The following is a 15,970-nucleotide window of genomic DNA, read 5'->3' on the forward strand; positions in this document are numbered from 1 at the left end:
GAAGTTGTTTACAGAAGGAACTGTAGAGCAACAGGCCAACTCTCCAGATGTTGGTGGGGGAAGTCGCTGAAAGGGTTTGCCAGTCTCCAGTCTCCAGGCTGCAATAAACACTTGCAGCCAATGTCAAGCTACGCATGTGAAGTCACTGAACTCAGGGTTAGGCAGAAATGCACAAAATCAGTTATTGGGAGTCAGTACAAAAGAGTATTAGCACAATATTGCCAGCGCAATTGCTGAAAAAGAAGACTAATGACACTACTTAAGGGAATGAGGACCGGAGGTGGGGGTGAACCTGGGGTTTGGGGAGCAGGCTTGTGGAAAACAAGGAAAACAGAGAGATTCCAGAGAGAAACGACCTATTTCGCCCTCACTTGACAGTGTCTGAATGACCTGGGTTAACATGTGTGCCTACTTAGAGGGGTTTTCGCAAGAACACTCACCTACAACCTCCATCAAAGTAAAGCATAGAAGAGGGAATGTCTTACAGCATATTTTGGAACATTTTCATTGTGGATACCACCTCTTGCAGTACAGTCCTACATAAATCTTTTCTCAAGCCAGAAAGCTCTCCTTTTGCACATCTCTCCAGTTTCATTCCTTCAGCTTCAACGTGAGCCCCCCAAAGGAATTAGTAGGACTCAAGTGCTGGGGACCCACAATCCAGGAGAAGTATTCTTCATATGGAGAAAGCACCCCCTAACCCCCACCACCACCACGACCACCACTGCTGGGATTTGGGTTCAGGATATCTTTTTTCTTTTTGTTTTCCAAGCCAGACTTTGATCACTAACACAACAAAAGGAGATGAAATAAAAAGATCTGTGAGAATAGGTCAAACCTTCCTTGGAGTGCAGATTTTTCAGCATTCAGAACTGCTATCTCGTCCTTGAGCGTTCGGAGCTGCTTCTCGTAATCAGAAATCACATCGGCACACTGGTCTGTGCTCTGCATGTCCGGGCTGCGTGCCTCCCTGACTCTTTTCTTGAGCAGAGAGCCTCGCGGCTCGGTCTTCCGCGACTCAGAAGCCCGCTCTGAACTCCGCTCCGAACCTGGCTCCGAACTCCGCTCCGAACTGCGACGACGCTCCGAACTCTTGCTGCCGTAGTCTGAGCCCCTGTGCTCTGAGTTTCTGTGGCGGGCTTCCTCCTGGGCTTGAAGATTTTTAAGCCTGAACAGGGGGAAAAAAAAAGGATTTTAAAGAAAAAAGAGGGGGAAAGGTAATAAGCAACGACTGTCATAGGTGACTACTTAGTATGCCACCATTACCTCGGAGAGACACAAGTCAGGGTCAGGGGGCCAATCTATGCCTGCAGCTTGTGTGTGGAAAAACATCAACTGATAAAAGGATAAACACTCGGACCCTCTAGCCAAAGCATAGCAGGCTTAGAGCCTCACTGGTCCATAATGAACTGATGACTGATCTGAACCGCCAAAACTCTGCAAGCACTGGACCTCCAGAAGCTGGTCTCAAAGATACAGCCTCTGTCCTCACTAGCTCTTCAGCTCTCGGAACAGATGGACTATGGAGAAAACTCCAATGGAAACGGAGTAAACTTCATGATAATAAGGTAAACATGGATCTATGAAAATCATGTATTAGAGAAACAAAGTTTTAGATATAAAGCTGGCATGCTCGTTAAGATAGAAAGTGGCATGCCCACCATAAAAATAACAGTAAAAGTTGTAAGCAGAGGAGAAGCTGTGATGAAGACAACAACAGTGGAGGATAAAAGGTAGAGGGGTGAGGCTAAAGGGGACATGGAGTAGCTAAAAATGCAATAGCAGAATTCAAAGCTGCACTAAAGCAGTGAAGAATAGGATCGGTGCTGTAAGAAATCACTAAAATGGTCAAAGTGTTTGAGAAGATACATCAACTAGAAAATAAGACATTAAAATGATGATGAGGGGGAAAACAGAACAAAACTTGAAGCTAAATATATGGGTGTTCCTGAAGAAATAAGAACAACTGGAGCATGTATGGATGAAATAGAAAGGTATTCATTTGTGTACACACATGTTTGTAATCTCAGTCCCACTTGCTCTTGAAAGGGAGTGGGGGGGGGGGACGGGGCGGGAATTAAGATCAAGGAAGAAAAATTAAGATCAAGGAAGAAATAACCTTAAAGAAGCAGTGTTTATACTCCCCTTTTAGAAATTTTTATTTAGAGAATAATCTGAGACTTACACTAAAACTTGCCACCAGAAAAAAAATTAGTAACAAAAATTAGTAAATGTTCATTAGGGAAATATTCAAGAAATGTGAGAGGATGCATCTAAACTAAACTGCAATTTTCCCCTAGTAACACTGCTAAGTGAAAAACTAGGGTCGTCAGGTATATACTTAATTTGTAATTTTCAGTCTATTTTCATTGTACTAATTGGAAGAAATGTCAAATCATAACAGTAACTGGCTCTGAAATTATGAAAAGACAAATTATGAGAGGATTTTTTGATCCCTTCATACTATGTTGTACTTTGATCATGCTTTTTGTGGTAAGAAAGATATGTGAGACACTAATGAAAATACTGCTGCCTTTCGTCTGTGATTGTGAACAGGTTCTTTCATACTGTAATGGAGTATCAAAAAAACTACATTCAAAGATTAGTCAGCAGGCTGCCATAATCCTGTCATTTTTTCCTTACTGCTTTTTTAGCTGATTTATTTCCTCCTCTGCAGCCAAAAGGGATATGGTCGATCTGTTCTTGGTTTCTTCAAGAGTCTTTTCAGTTGCGGCCAGACTGTAAGAGAAATCAGTAACTAAAGACAGATTTTCCAAATTGGTAGACTTTCTAAATCTAGGAATAGGCCCTCTTGGGAACAGTGGCATATGATACAAATTCAGTATAAACAAGATCAAATTATAAGGCATCTGCATCCAATCAGATGATATTGAAAATATTATGCACTTGTATGAAAAAACACGCTAGCATCCTTCCTCAGTGTCAAACACAAAAACATTATAGAGCTACTAGCCCTAGAATACAATATGATTGTCAATATTAGAAGGTAAAACACAAAGAAACCTGTTCAAACCCTCCTCCTCACCCTCCTAATTCATCTGCTCTAATTATACCAAATCCCCAGGTTGCCTTTTTCTAAAAATCTCCATTTCTTTGTGATAAATACATATTTTTCTTATATTGCACTGTACAGTTGCATCTGACTTAATTTTCCAGTCTTAAAAAATAGAAAAAAAAATAAGAATTTGCCCCTTTATGAAGAAAGGAGCATAATCACACTTGACTACCAACTATTTTATATCTTCCTGACGCTGCCTTCCATCACTACTGGACAAAACTTTTCCTGATTTTTCAACATAACTCAGTCATTGTTAGTACCAAGGACTCTCTTTACTGCAGGCAAATCATAGTAAGTGATATTTTGTCTTTAAGGGATCTAGATGTAAAAAGAAATGAGAGTGTGACGAATGATGTCGGATGAGGAACCTCCATCATCCATTGGAGCCATCATTAAGTGGTTTCCAATGAAGCTGCACTGGGCCAGTGATAGACAGCCAGTGGCAGAGGCCCTTGCTCTGACCCGACTTCCGGGGACAGCCACTCTTTCATCACAGAGGTCCTGCAGCGAAGAAAGAGCACCTGCTTTCTATATTCACACCTCTCTCCCTCCTCCTCGTCAGATGAAGAAAGGGAGAGTAAACACTGTGTTCCTCCCTCCCTAGACAGGGGAGCAGATTGAGCAATAATGTATTAGTAGAAACCCTACCAAGTCCCTCCAGATTCCACCCAATCAGAATATGCAAGAGGTAATGTGAGTTACCCCAAATGCTGCCTCCTCCCCTCTTCTTCCTCTAAAAAGTCCTCACTCATCCGCTGAGTGTCCCTCCAAATGTCCTGCCTGGCTCTCTCAAGCACTTGTCTCCTCTACTCCTCAGCTCCTCCAACAACTGGTTCACATTTATGATCTCATTACAAATACTGAAAACTATTTGAGGGAAAATTTTTGCCTTATTCATCTCCTACTCCCAGCACCGAAAATAGAGCTTGTCACATAGTAGATATTAAACACACACATACACAAGAATGAAATGTCTAAACCCTAAGACAGATCCAAAGTACCAGATAACATATATGACAAGACTGCTGGGAGCTGAAAGAAAACTGTTGTGGTTTAATTCAAATGGAAATATGTTATGGGTGTTTAAAAGTACATATAGGAAAATGAACATTTTAATCAAAATCACAGAAAATTAAAAGAAGAAAATAGACCAAAAGAGAAAACAGAGTATGAACAGGAGTAAAGTAGGTTATTTTTTCTCTCATGACATGACATACAAGTATGAACGCATATACTCAAGCAACATACATGTTAATTTGGTGCTCTCAGGTGACAGATAGAGAATAAGTGGGGGTACATTCGGGTGCCAAGCACTGTTGTATGCGAGTTGACATTTAAAATGTTTACAGGTTTATTAGTCCATTGAGCAAATTATTGAGAATTTCTATGGGCCAGGCATGATGTTGGGTCTGGCGATACGATGGTGTCAAACAGCAATACAAGCTACTGTTTGGAGCTCCCAGTCTAGCAGAATATGAATATGCAGACACGTTTTTTAATGTCCCAAATTGTAAGTGCGTTCTTTAGTTCTGTGAAGAGAACTGAAGGGCGGGAGAAGATCTTCTGATGCAGAGTGGCCAGATGCCAACTCTGAGGAGATCACATTCGAGTTGAAACCACTAATAAGAGTTAGCCAATCACAGAGCCTATGGGGGACACGCAAGCAGAGGCTGTAAAGTTAGGAAGCAGAACGCAGAGTGGTAAGGCCAGAATGGCCTGAGCTAAGGGGAGAGAGGAGAGAGGCTGGTCAGGTCACACAGGCCTGTGAGAGCCCAGGAAAGAAGTTTAGAATATTTTTTCAAAATCTGAAAGGAGGCTACTTTTGACAGGTTTTTCAGCGAGGTGACGTGATACCATAAAATTATCTCCATTACCGGGGTTGTTGTAGAACAAGAGTGAAAGCAGAGAAGCTGACTGAAAGACAACTGGTTGGTGCCACAAGGTACCAAAGGCTTGAACTAGGGCAGTGTGGGAAAAGAGGGGGAGGAGGGGGATTGGTGTAGGAGATGTGTGGTGATAGGCTCAAATGCATGATGCCCCGGGCCGCAGGGACGAGCTGAAAACAAATGAGAATCATAACCAGAGACTGAGCATTCTGGGGGTTACCAACGCTGGGCAGACCTGTCCCCATTCAACAGTAGGTCACAACCAAACAGGTGTCCCACAAGGTGAGACATGGGGAAACTCCTTTGGGTGACTCATTCCACAGCAGGTGGAATCTGGCTTTCCAGTCAGGTGGGCAAAGGAAGAGAGGGAACAGACACCATCCATTATGATGTCTCCAACACAAAAGAATGAGAACTCCAGGTGGGTTAAAAAAACAACTGACAAAACTAGGAAACCAAGGGTTACACAGCAAACACCATTCTATTAGCAGCTTGCAAATGAGGTGCAGAACAAAGGTATATGCATAGCAAACACACTACAAACAGGTAAAGTAAGTGACTGACAGGATGTCGATGCTATTATCTTGCAAATTGTCTATGTTTGCACTTATATTTAAAAAAAAAAAAAAAGTATCCTGGTACAGGGTGCCCCTGTGAGTAACCACAGGGCTGTAGGGATGAGAGGTAGGACTCCCTGGCTCCAATGGGTGGCAAAGTTCCACAGCTAGCCAGCCAAATCCTGAAGCTCTAGCTTTCAAATAAGAGACAAAAGGAGGGGCCTGTGTGGCAACAGCATGGCGAGCAAATGCCCCAGAGCTAACCAGAAAGCCACGACTCAAAGCCACCAACCTGAGTCTCCAGTGCCCAGGTGGAACTGAGGTCAGTCGGAACCCAGCGTGCAAGACCAAAGCCCCTCCCCAGCACCAGGAGAGCATGCAAGAACCCCTCCACGCCTAGATGTTAGTCTAAGGAAGGAGGAAGGCCATGAATCCTTGGAGTGGGCAAAAACCCTAACAGCGGTTTGAACCTGGAATATTTACACAGAAAAGATCACAGTAAATCAGAGAAGTGGCAAACTTAAGACTCTTCCTTACTGCACTACGAATTCAGCTGACATGAACTGTAATAAGTTCTAGAAATACAAACGACTTCTATTTTACTTGCTATGGTTGCAAATTTTGACTGCCACAGCTATAAAACTGCCGCTGACCGTGATTCCTATTGGAAAAGAGCGGGGGCGTGTGGCCTCACTGTGGGCTCGTCAGCACACACAAAGAACGGTGTCGGGAATAAAATACACTGATACTCCAACTGGGACTACATAGCGAGTGATTTTCACCTGAGCTTTCATCTGTTGTATGCATTCTAGGAGTCAGCTGTATGACTTTTGTAATGATGTGGTGATACTTTCCTTAGGGGGCCTCCTAGAACAATAACAGACCCCTTCATCACAAGCCTTGACCACTTTTAAAAGAGCCCTCGTTGCCCCACACGTCAGCACTGGTGCAGTCTGGCGTCGGGCGGACACCTGGCTGGCTGCTGGCTGCCTCTCATCACGTCTGACTGTCCTCCTCAGGGTCACATGCAGAGTCGGCAACTTTCCCTGCTGTGACCCCTTACTCAACACATAACATCCATTCTGTATCTGTTGCTGCCTGGTATCGTTCCACTTTTAAAACACATGTTTACATCCAACAGTTATCCAAACATTTGAAATGTTCCTTCTTTAAAGAATGACTGTCTCAGGTACTCAAGTACCCTCTAAGTGAAGACACCTGGTAAACAGAAATGGCCTCTTTCACCTCTTTTAGCTGCCTCCCCCCCTTCATCTTGTATAACTTTCCTCCCAAAAGAAAGCTCTTCATGGAGCAATCTTCCTCTGCTTATAAATACGTGCTATTCTGCACCGGTTGAGGAGGAGGTCTCCAGGCATTAGAGGGCGAACAAGATAACATAACGTCTGTGCCCACACGTGATTCCCTGCTCACACACCCCCCAAAATTACTTATTTGCAAATATGTACATTTTCTATGAACCATTATTCTCCTTTCAAACTTAAAAAGTAAGTGAAAACAAACAAAAAATTCTTTTTGGAAAAGATAACTTGCATTCCTCTTACTCGTCTTGAACCTGGTTGAGCTGATTTCGAGTTGCGATCAAGTCAGAGTCAAGCTGTGCTTCCCGCTCCTTAATGCTGGAGTCTCTCCCTTTGTCCTTATCGAAGGTGTCCTGGAAGGATACAAATCAAAAAGGAGAATGTGGATGGGTACAGAAATGCTGGGCTAAGCAAAAGCAGTCAAGCACAAGAAAGGACAATGTATGGTTTTGTCTAGGTGAAGTTCTAGGGGCGGAATCTATCTGGGGTGATAAGAATCAGAAGAGTGGGTGCTCTGGGGCTGGAGAGAGGTACCAGTAAGTGCTCTGGTGTGATGGAAATGCTTTATCTCCTCATAGGGGCGAGAATTATAAGGATAGATGTATTTTCCAAAATCCATCAACCTGTGGATTTCCATCAGCCTATGTAGTTTTCACAGGAAGTAAATTATACTTCTTTTTTTAAAGACATAGAAATGTCCTTCTACATGTCTCAATATTGCAAATAACACCTCCAGCTGGCAAAAATTTTGAAAAGCATATGAAAATAACCAGGGGAAAATTTTGGCTTAATGATAATTTATCTCTGAGATTGCATAACCATATGTAAGCTGTTTTACAAGCTTATCACATTTAATCCTCACAATGACCCTCTAAAGTCAGCAAAGGCATCACGCATTTAAAAATCAGGACACTGACTCACAAAAAGCTGAACAATACACTCAGCACTGTGGAAGGAGGATTGTAACTCTGTCTAACCATAATACTATTTCACACAGGCCACTAGAATAGGCCTAGAATATCTTGCTGAAATGTTTTAATTTAGAAAGATCTTTTTGTAAATGCACACGAACATTTAAAACCGGGGTGACTGATGCTTTGCTTCCCCAAACATAAGCCGCAATGCCTTCTGCAGGACATACGTTCTCTTTCCAGCCTAGCTTTTGATTGCTAAAACCCTGACATTGGCCATGGTGGCCACCAGTGTCAACCACAGATTACCACACACTGTCTGCCAGAACTAAATGTTCTTATCCTGGAACTTCCAATTCACTTTATGTCACTCGTTCATCTTCCCTGTGACGATCTCTCTCTTCTGGGCCCTTACCACACTGTGCCCAGGTGACTCATTTGTCACTTGGAATTTATTATTTAATGCCTTGTGTGAGCAAGGCCCCAGATGGAGATCATCACCAGACCCCTTTAATAACTGAAGAAGCAGGGGCCTTTCACTGGTTTGCCTGAAGTCACACCAGTAGTCAGGAGACCAGGCTTAATGACAATTAAGATTTGAACGTGGGCCCTCCCTAGTGGTGCAGCAAGTTAAAGCACAGCACTAAGAAGCTAAAGCCACTTCAGCATGAGTTTGATCCCCACCCCAGGAGGTGATCCATGTGGCGTGGCAGACCTCTCCTGACCCGCCCCGCTGCTCCCCTCAGCAGTCTGCCTGTTCTGCTCCCCATTCTGTCTCTGGTGAATCCTCTCACCGCCCCTGCACCTCTGGCTTGTACCCTAGTTCTGTATGCATACATAGATAAATCTTAAAAAAAAAAATGTGAACATGGGTCTATCTTAAGAGAAAACCCCATCCTTTATGCCAAATACTAAACAGAGTCTCATCCTTTATACCTGCACCCCAATTCCCTAAGTAGAGTTAAGCCCCTCCTTAAGGAAAACCAGATCTCACATGTGTTTCCGTTCCCAGGGCCTGGGAAGGATGCTGAAAGTCCAGGTGACCTAGCATTCTTACCTGAAGGGAGGGGACCCTGCTGTCAATAGGTTTTCCCAGGGAAGCCGCAGTAAAAGATGCCTCCAGCCAGGGCAAAAGGCGTGATTTGATCACTTCCACACCCTCATGTCGTCCTCCTAAAAAAAAGTCAGGTCAGCGAGAGAAATTTGGTCACACCACTAAGTCAGAGAACAAAGCACAAAGAACAGAAAGGAAGCTGGATGGGAAAGTGCCGACCACGCTCACCTTCCTGGGCGGTTACAGTGAGGATCCCAAACAGCTGCCCCTGCACCTTGGCGACTTGTTCGATGAGTTCCAGGCAGATATTGAGATTTTGATCACATGAGTTCGTCTAAAAGCCAAAGCGGTAGACATCAGTGTGATTGCTTTATCCTGGGCCCAGTGCAAGCAACGAGGGGAGTCCCTGCATTCTCCTGGGAGCAGAGACTGCTGTGTGTTCACCAAGACACAGTTCTCTTTCCTTCTGGGTGCAGAGCTATAGGATGATTTTTCTATGGCTTCCTAGCAGCTTGCGTGGCCACGTCTTGGGGGATTCTCTTCTTTCTGTCCTAACTCACCTGGCAAATGCAGAGAACCCAGCCAAAAGCCCCCAAAGGTATAGGGATGGTAGGGCCACAGATTTGGAAGGCTCTCTGGAGAACCTTGTTTTAACTGTTACATAAATGTGTGGAAGTTTGAGGAGTTAAGGAAATGAGATTCAGGATTGCTTTTTACAGCAAGAACCCTGACTCCCTTCTCAGTGGAATCCTGCCAAAAATCTTTTGTAAGTTGAACAGACCTTTTGTAAAAGGGTACATACAGATCCACTACTTCCAAACTTACCTGCATTTCTGGACTCGTCCTCTACAGAAGTTCAGTATGTGTATAGACTGCATGATTATCAGTAAGAAGATATCGCTGGGGATAAAGGATTGATCACAAAGATATACAAAGAAATGATGAAACTCAACAAAAATAAACAACCTCATCAAAAAATGGGCAGAAGAAGACACTTCTCCAAAGAGGAAACGCAGATGGCCAACAAGCATATGAAAAAAGGTTCAACATCACTTGTAATAAGGGAGATGCCAATTAAAACCACAATGAGATATCACCTCACCCCAGGGAGAATGTCACATCTTAAAAGAACTAGCAACAACAAATGTTGGCGAGGATGTAGAGAAAAAGGAACTCTCCTGCACTGGTGGTGGGAATGCAAACTAGTACAACCACTATGGAAAACTGTTTGGAGGTTCTTCAAAATGCTAAAACTTCCCTATGACCCAGCAATCCCACTCCTAGGTATCTACCCAAAAGACACAAAAACACTGATTCAAAAAGACACCTGTACCCCCATGTTTATTGCTGCTTTATTTACAATTGGAAAGACATAGCAACAACCCAAATGCCCAAAAGTGGATGACTGGGTTAAAAAGATGTGGTACATATACACAACGGAATATTACTCAGCAACCAAAAAAAATAAATAAGTAAACACATGCCTTTTGCAGCAACATGGATGGAGCTGGAAAAGATCATGCTTAGTGAAATAAGCCAGAAAGAAAAGGAAAAATACTGGATGGTTTTACTCATAGCAGGAGTATAAAGGACCAGGGGAGAAAATAACAATAATAATGAACAGCTGTATACCATTTTATGGAGGCGGAGTGAGGAATGGGATCAAAAACAGTGGGGGAGAGAAATGCACTGAACTATGTTGGTGGCACATGGGTGATCTGGTGATGGGAAGCCCATGGGGAATTACAGCTAAGATGGAAAAATGCACAAAATGATGTAAAAATAAACTATTATATTATTCATTAAAAAAAAAAAAGAAGCTACCATTGGGTTAGGCTACACTTGAGAATAAGACCAAAAATGACTTCCCCTGCCCCAGGTGATACAGGTAGACTAGTGGGGGAGACAGGAGAGGGACAGTCGTCCTGCAGTGGAATCAAAAGTTTCGTTCCCAGAGGTGAGCATGAGTTCTGCTCTAAAGTCAGTGGTCTCAGACACTCAGGAAAGGCTTCTGAGAGAGAATGAAATCAGGAAGATATGGGGAGCGGGGGGGTGAGGAGGGGCTCAAGTGCTTGTAGAAAGCTATTATTCAGCTTTTGTCTCCATGGTGAAATTTTACCATTTCCTGATCAGCCAGACCTCTGAAGGAGCACAACTACATGTAGATCACGGGGGTGAAGATGCATGGACTTGTGTGTCATCCAGCCACAGGCACTCAGCCACTGGTCCATTTCAGATGATCCTGCACAGGTCGTTTGACCTCTCTGAATCTACTTCTTCTCCATGAAAATGGGCATAATGCCTTGCAGTGTTTTAGAAGTAAACCAAATTAATGCATGCCCCACACCTTACAGACAGAAGGTGTTTGATAACTGGGACTCTAAGGTGGTATGTAGTACTGAGAGGAACAATGGGCTTAGGAGTAAGCAGACCTCCGCTCAAATCGGGTTCTCCTCATTAGCTGCACTCCATTTAAATATGAGCCTTTATATTTCTTCAGACTTAGAATATGAACGATCTCACAAGCTAACTCAGGTGCAGAGTAGAGGAGGTTTAGAATTGGTAGGAGTATTAATTGTCGTATTATTACTACCTGTTCCTGTGCCTTGCCCAGCACCTGGTACAAAGCAGGTGTCCAAAGGGGTGTTTGTCAAGTGAGTGGTGTACAGAACTTGAATAACAGGAGAGAACAGACGGTGTGAGGCAATTCCTTGTCCAAAGACATGCCACAGCATGCTGCAGCCTCTAACACAAAGCTTTGCACGAGATACTCAAGTTGCAATAAGGTCACATTATTTTACAACAGACACATATTTACACAAGTGTAGAGCAAAGATAGGAACTAATTATGCCCTCTACCGCTTCAAAGTGCAGACTCTCAAAGTTTATTCATTCATAAATCATGAAGTCCCTATTAATAAGGCCTTGAGCTGTCAGCTCAGGAAACAGAGTTACATTAAAAAAAAGTTTCCGGCTTTATTGAGCTCACCAGCTGGGGAAATGGGATAGAGAAGCACAAGGGATAGATAATTACCTTCAAGTTCATTAGTGCTCTACATGCTGAAGAGGCAAAATATGCTCTGGAAAAGAGCCAGAGGTAGAGTTTCCAGAGTAGGAAAAGCAGGTACTAAGAAGCAGCAAGGCACAGAATGGGAGCTAGTGGAGTAGACATCGTCCATGGCTTACAGATGCATTTCTGATTTCTGAAGTTTCACCTCACACTAGTAAGAACGGCTATTTTTGAAAAAAAGAAGAAACAAGATTTGAAAAGAATGTAAAGAACAGGGATTCCTCACCCTCTACTGGTGGGAACATAACTGGCACAGTCATCATGGAAAATATTATGGAGACTTCTCAAACAGTAATAGAAATGCCTTGGAGTGTTTATCTAACAATATGAAAACACTAATTCAAAGAATATATACAAACGCTGATGTATAATGTAGCATTATTTTCAACAGCCATGCTATGGAAACAACCTAAATTCCCAATGACAACTGAATAAAGAAAATGGACATGATACACAATGGGATACTACTCAGCTATTAAAAAAAGATGAACTCTTGCTATTTGCTACAACAGAAGTAGAGCTGGAGATGATTATCTCAAATTAAATAAGTCAGTGGAGTAAAAATGCCACGACTTTAATCATATGTGGAAGATAAAGAAATAAAACAAATGAGGCAAAAATTTTTAGATGAAAAGAGCAAAACAGTGGTTACAAGAGAGACAGGGATGGGAAGGGGGATGGGTACTTGAGTAAAAGGGGTCAGTTGTACGGTGGAGGATGGAAACTAGACTTTACTGATGATGATGTGTAGCTTATATAGATGTTGAATTCTAGTATGTATGCCTGATACCACAGTATCAACCAATCTTACTGCAATTAAAAATAATACACTTGAGGGCTCTCCCTGGTGGCACAGTGGGTTAAAGCACAGCACTAAGAAGCTAAAGCCACTTCAGCATGAGTTTGATCCCTGCCACGCCCCAGAGGTTAATCCACCTGGTGAGGTAGACCTCTCCTGACCCGCCCGCTGCTCCCCTCAGCAGTGTACTTCCTAGATCTGTCTGTTCTGCTCCCCGCTCTGTCTCTGGTGAATCCTCTCACCGCCCCTGCATCCCTGGCCTGTACCCCAGTTCTGTAAGAGTGAATAAATAAATAAATCTTTTAAATAATAATAATAATAATAATAATACACCTGGCCCTCTCTGGTGGTGCAGCGGGTTAAAGCACAGCACTAAGAAGCTAAAACTACTTCAGCATGAGTTCGACCCCCACCCCCGGAGGTGATCCACATGGCTTGGCCTCTCCTGACCCGCCCGCTGCTCCCCTCAGCAGTGTGCTTCATCTGCTCCCCACTCTGTCTTTGGTGAATCCTCTCACCACCCCTGCACCTCTGGCCTGTACCCCAGTTCTGTATGCATAAATAAATAAGTCTATAAAAAGTAATACACCTAACCTACCGAACATCACAGCTAACCTAGACTAGCTGTGTTTGGTCTTGACTCAAACAATTATATTAGCCCTTGTTAGCAAAACTATCTTCTCCTCATGATCACATGGCAGACTGAGAGTTCAGCTCATGTCACTGTCCAGCATCATGAGAAATTATCACATCATCACTAGTCTGGGAAAAGATCAAAATCCAAAATGTGGAGTACACTTTCTACTGAATAAAGGAGCACGTTGGCACCATCTTAAAGTCAAAAGTCACAACTCAAACCACCAAATGTCAGGGCCCAGGGGCCAAATAATGAAGTACTCTCTTTGCCACAGTGTCCTGAACTTTATCCCATAATTGAAAGATCTAAAAGAGCAAGAGAGGACGACTGGTCCTTTTGGCTTATGTTGGGCTAGAGGCTGTGGAACATTCAAGAGGCTGTCTGGAAGGCAGAGGCAACCAGTTTGGGAGCTCTGAAGAAAGAACTAAGCTGGAGACAGATCCAGGAGTCACAGCATCTGGGAGGTAGTGAACACAGTATTGCAATGTGTCGTTACTGCACAGAAATCAAGGAGATAAGAACTAGGAAGGAAGGGTGTGGACTTGACTGACCACAGGGACTCAACTCCAGTCATACTCCAGCCATTGACCTATTTTACCTTTGCATAAGTTTTGTGCCCAGCTGAATGGTCCCCAATTCTTTGATCTCTCAGCTCCTTTAGTCCTGAGCAGCCATTTCCCTTGACGCAAGTCTGATCATCCACACTTCTACCCATGGTTCTCCCAGACCTACTACCCCCTCCTAACCTCGAATTCCTTCTACAACAGGTAAGAGAGACAGAAAATGTCTCATTGAACTAATAAAATGCATCACTAAGTTACTGTAATAACTTGCAATCTCTGGTGTGAAAGTCTCTTTAAATCCATCTATTTCAGTACAAAACACTTATTTCCAACCTGTGAACCAAGAAGTTGTTAAGTCTGCTGCTTGGAGTCTGCTGCTTGCTGGAGCGGCAAGTCCCTGCAGAGTGCTGTTAGCCCACAGTGGTAGCCAGGGCTACCTTGACCCCCTTCCCAAGCAAGACAGGAAGTCTGTGGTGGATGGGGTAACAAGCTTCCATATACAAACTGCATAAAACTGTACCATTCCTGCAATTTGGGGCTAAGCTTTTTGGGAGCTATCCCACTCTGCCCTCCAGTGTGAAAAATAAATCTTTCCACCACTCTAAGTGCCACCTGAATTCTCTGGGAAACTGCCATAACATTTAAGAACAACACAAAACTGTTTTTCATATATTAGCTAAGAATTAACAGTACAAAGGACCCATCACGATAGCCCTTTAAAATACAGATACTAGGGGGCCCTCCCTGGTGGCGCAGCGTGTTAAAGCACAGCACTAAGAACTTTAAGCCACTTCCGCATGAGTTCTATCCCTGCCTGCCCCAGAGGTGACCACATGGCGCGGCAGACCTCTCCTGACCCGGCCACTGCTCTCCTCAGCAGTGTACTTTGTCAGTAGGCCTGTTCTGCTCCCCACTCTGTCTCTGGTGGATCCTCTCACTGTCCCTGCACCTCTGGCCTGTACCCCAGTTCTGTATGCATAAATAAATAAATCTTTTAAAATATTTTTAAAATATATAGATACATACTAGTACAACATCCATTGGTCTACCTGACTTTTATTTTTAAAAAAATCTTATTTAAACAAAATACAAGTACACCAAGAATACCATTCTGAACCCACCAATTACATAATTTGTGGATGAGCAAGGAAGAGAGACCATTGGCAGTAAAGGTGCAGAGCCTCGTCTAAGGGCCGCATTGGAAAGGTCCCCACAGATGGCCATGGACATTCACAAATGAAAATTCTCTTTTTTACTTTTTGTCCAACTTTTGAAGGTATATGTGTGGGGGGTATATGTGTGGGGGGGGTGGCGGGGGGATGGACTTCATAGACAAATGGACTTTCCTAACACCTTTCCTTCCTCTGGAAGAGCTAAGAAAATGACTTGACCAGCAAAAGTCCTCATCTCAAATCTAAGTTTCACCCTTCCTGGTGGCAAGACGTTGGGCAGGTGAGTTTGCCATCCTGAGGTTTGGTTTTCTCGCCTCTACAATATGCAAAATAAAACCTGCTATTAGTTAGGTTGCTATAAAGCTACAGGTAGGAAGAGTGCTTGGATAGACTTCAAGGGCTCCTTCTAACCTGATAATAACTGGCTAAGACTGCTCTTCTCAGGAAGTGGCAATAGCAGGCATTCGCAGCCTTTCAAGTCGCTCTGTTCCTAAAAGTCAGCCCTTTGTCTACATCATGTCTGATGTTGCCAAAACCACCTCCACAACAAAGTTTTAAAATCAAGGTATGGAATTCTAGATATAATTTTAAAAATTGGCTTATATATATGCCCCCCAAATTAATCAAAGCTTCTATTTAGGCTTCTCTACTGGATTCTAAAGTCTTGACCCATAGTTAATTACCCTACTAGATTTCTTTTATTACTTAATCTCCTTGAATATTAAAGTGATGTTAATATTGTTCATACAAGATGAAAAATATCAAATTGAAAAGCTGGTAGCTCCTCTGTAAAAAATAAAATTATCGGGCCCTCCCTGGTGGCGTAGGGGGTTAAAGCACAGCACTGAGAAGCTGAGGCCACTTCCGCATGAGTTCGATCCCCGCCTGCCCCGGAGGTGACCACATGGCGTGGCAGACCTCTC

At 43.3% G+C, this 15,970-nt stretch overlaps 1 protein-coding gene across 1 annotated transcript in view; it reads right to left on the minus strand.

The window, feature by feature from the left end:
- Positions 1 to 15,970, minus strand: part of SPATA18 (spermatogenesis associated 18) — a 35,160-nt gene that overhangs the window by 12,896 nt on the left and 6,294 nt on the right. The window contains exons 2-6 of the mRNA XM_012723994.1: positions 9,035 to 9,140; positions 8,810 to 8,925; positions 7,085 to 7,194; positions 2,644 to 2,739; positions 839 to 1,168 (exon numbers count right to left, since the gene is read on the minus strand). Coding sequence (XP_012579448.1) covers positions 839 to 1,168; positions 2,644 to 2,739; positions 7,085 to 7,194; positions 8,810 to 8,925; positions 9,035 to 9,140 — 758 coding nt within the window. The remainder of the gene's footprint in view (positions 1 to 838; positions 1,169 to 2,643; positions 2,740 to 7,084; positions 7,195 to 8,809; positions 8,926 to 9,034; positions 9,141 to 15,970) is intronic.

This window comes from Condylura cristata, unplaced genomic scaffold (genome assembly GCF_000260355.1).
Source record: "Condylura cristata isolate star-nosed mole 26May11 unplaced genomic scaffold, ConCri1.0 scaffold00012, whole genome shotgun sequence".
NCBI lineage: Eukaryota > Metazoa > Chordata > Mammalia > Eulipotyphla > Talpidae > Condylura > Condylura cristata.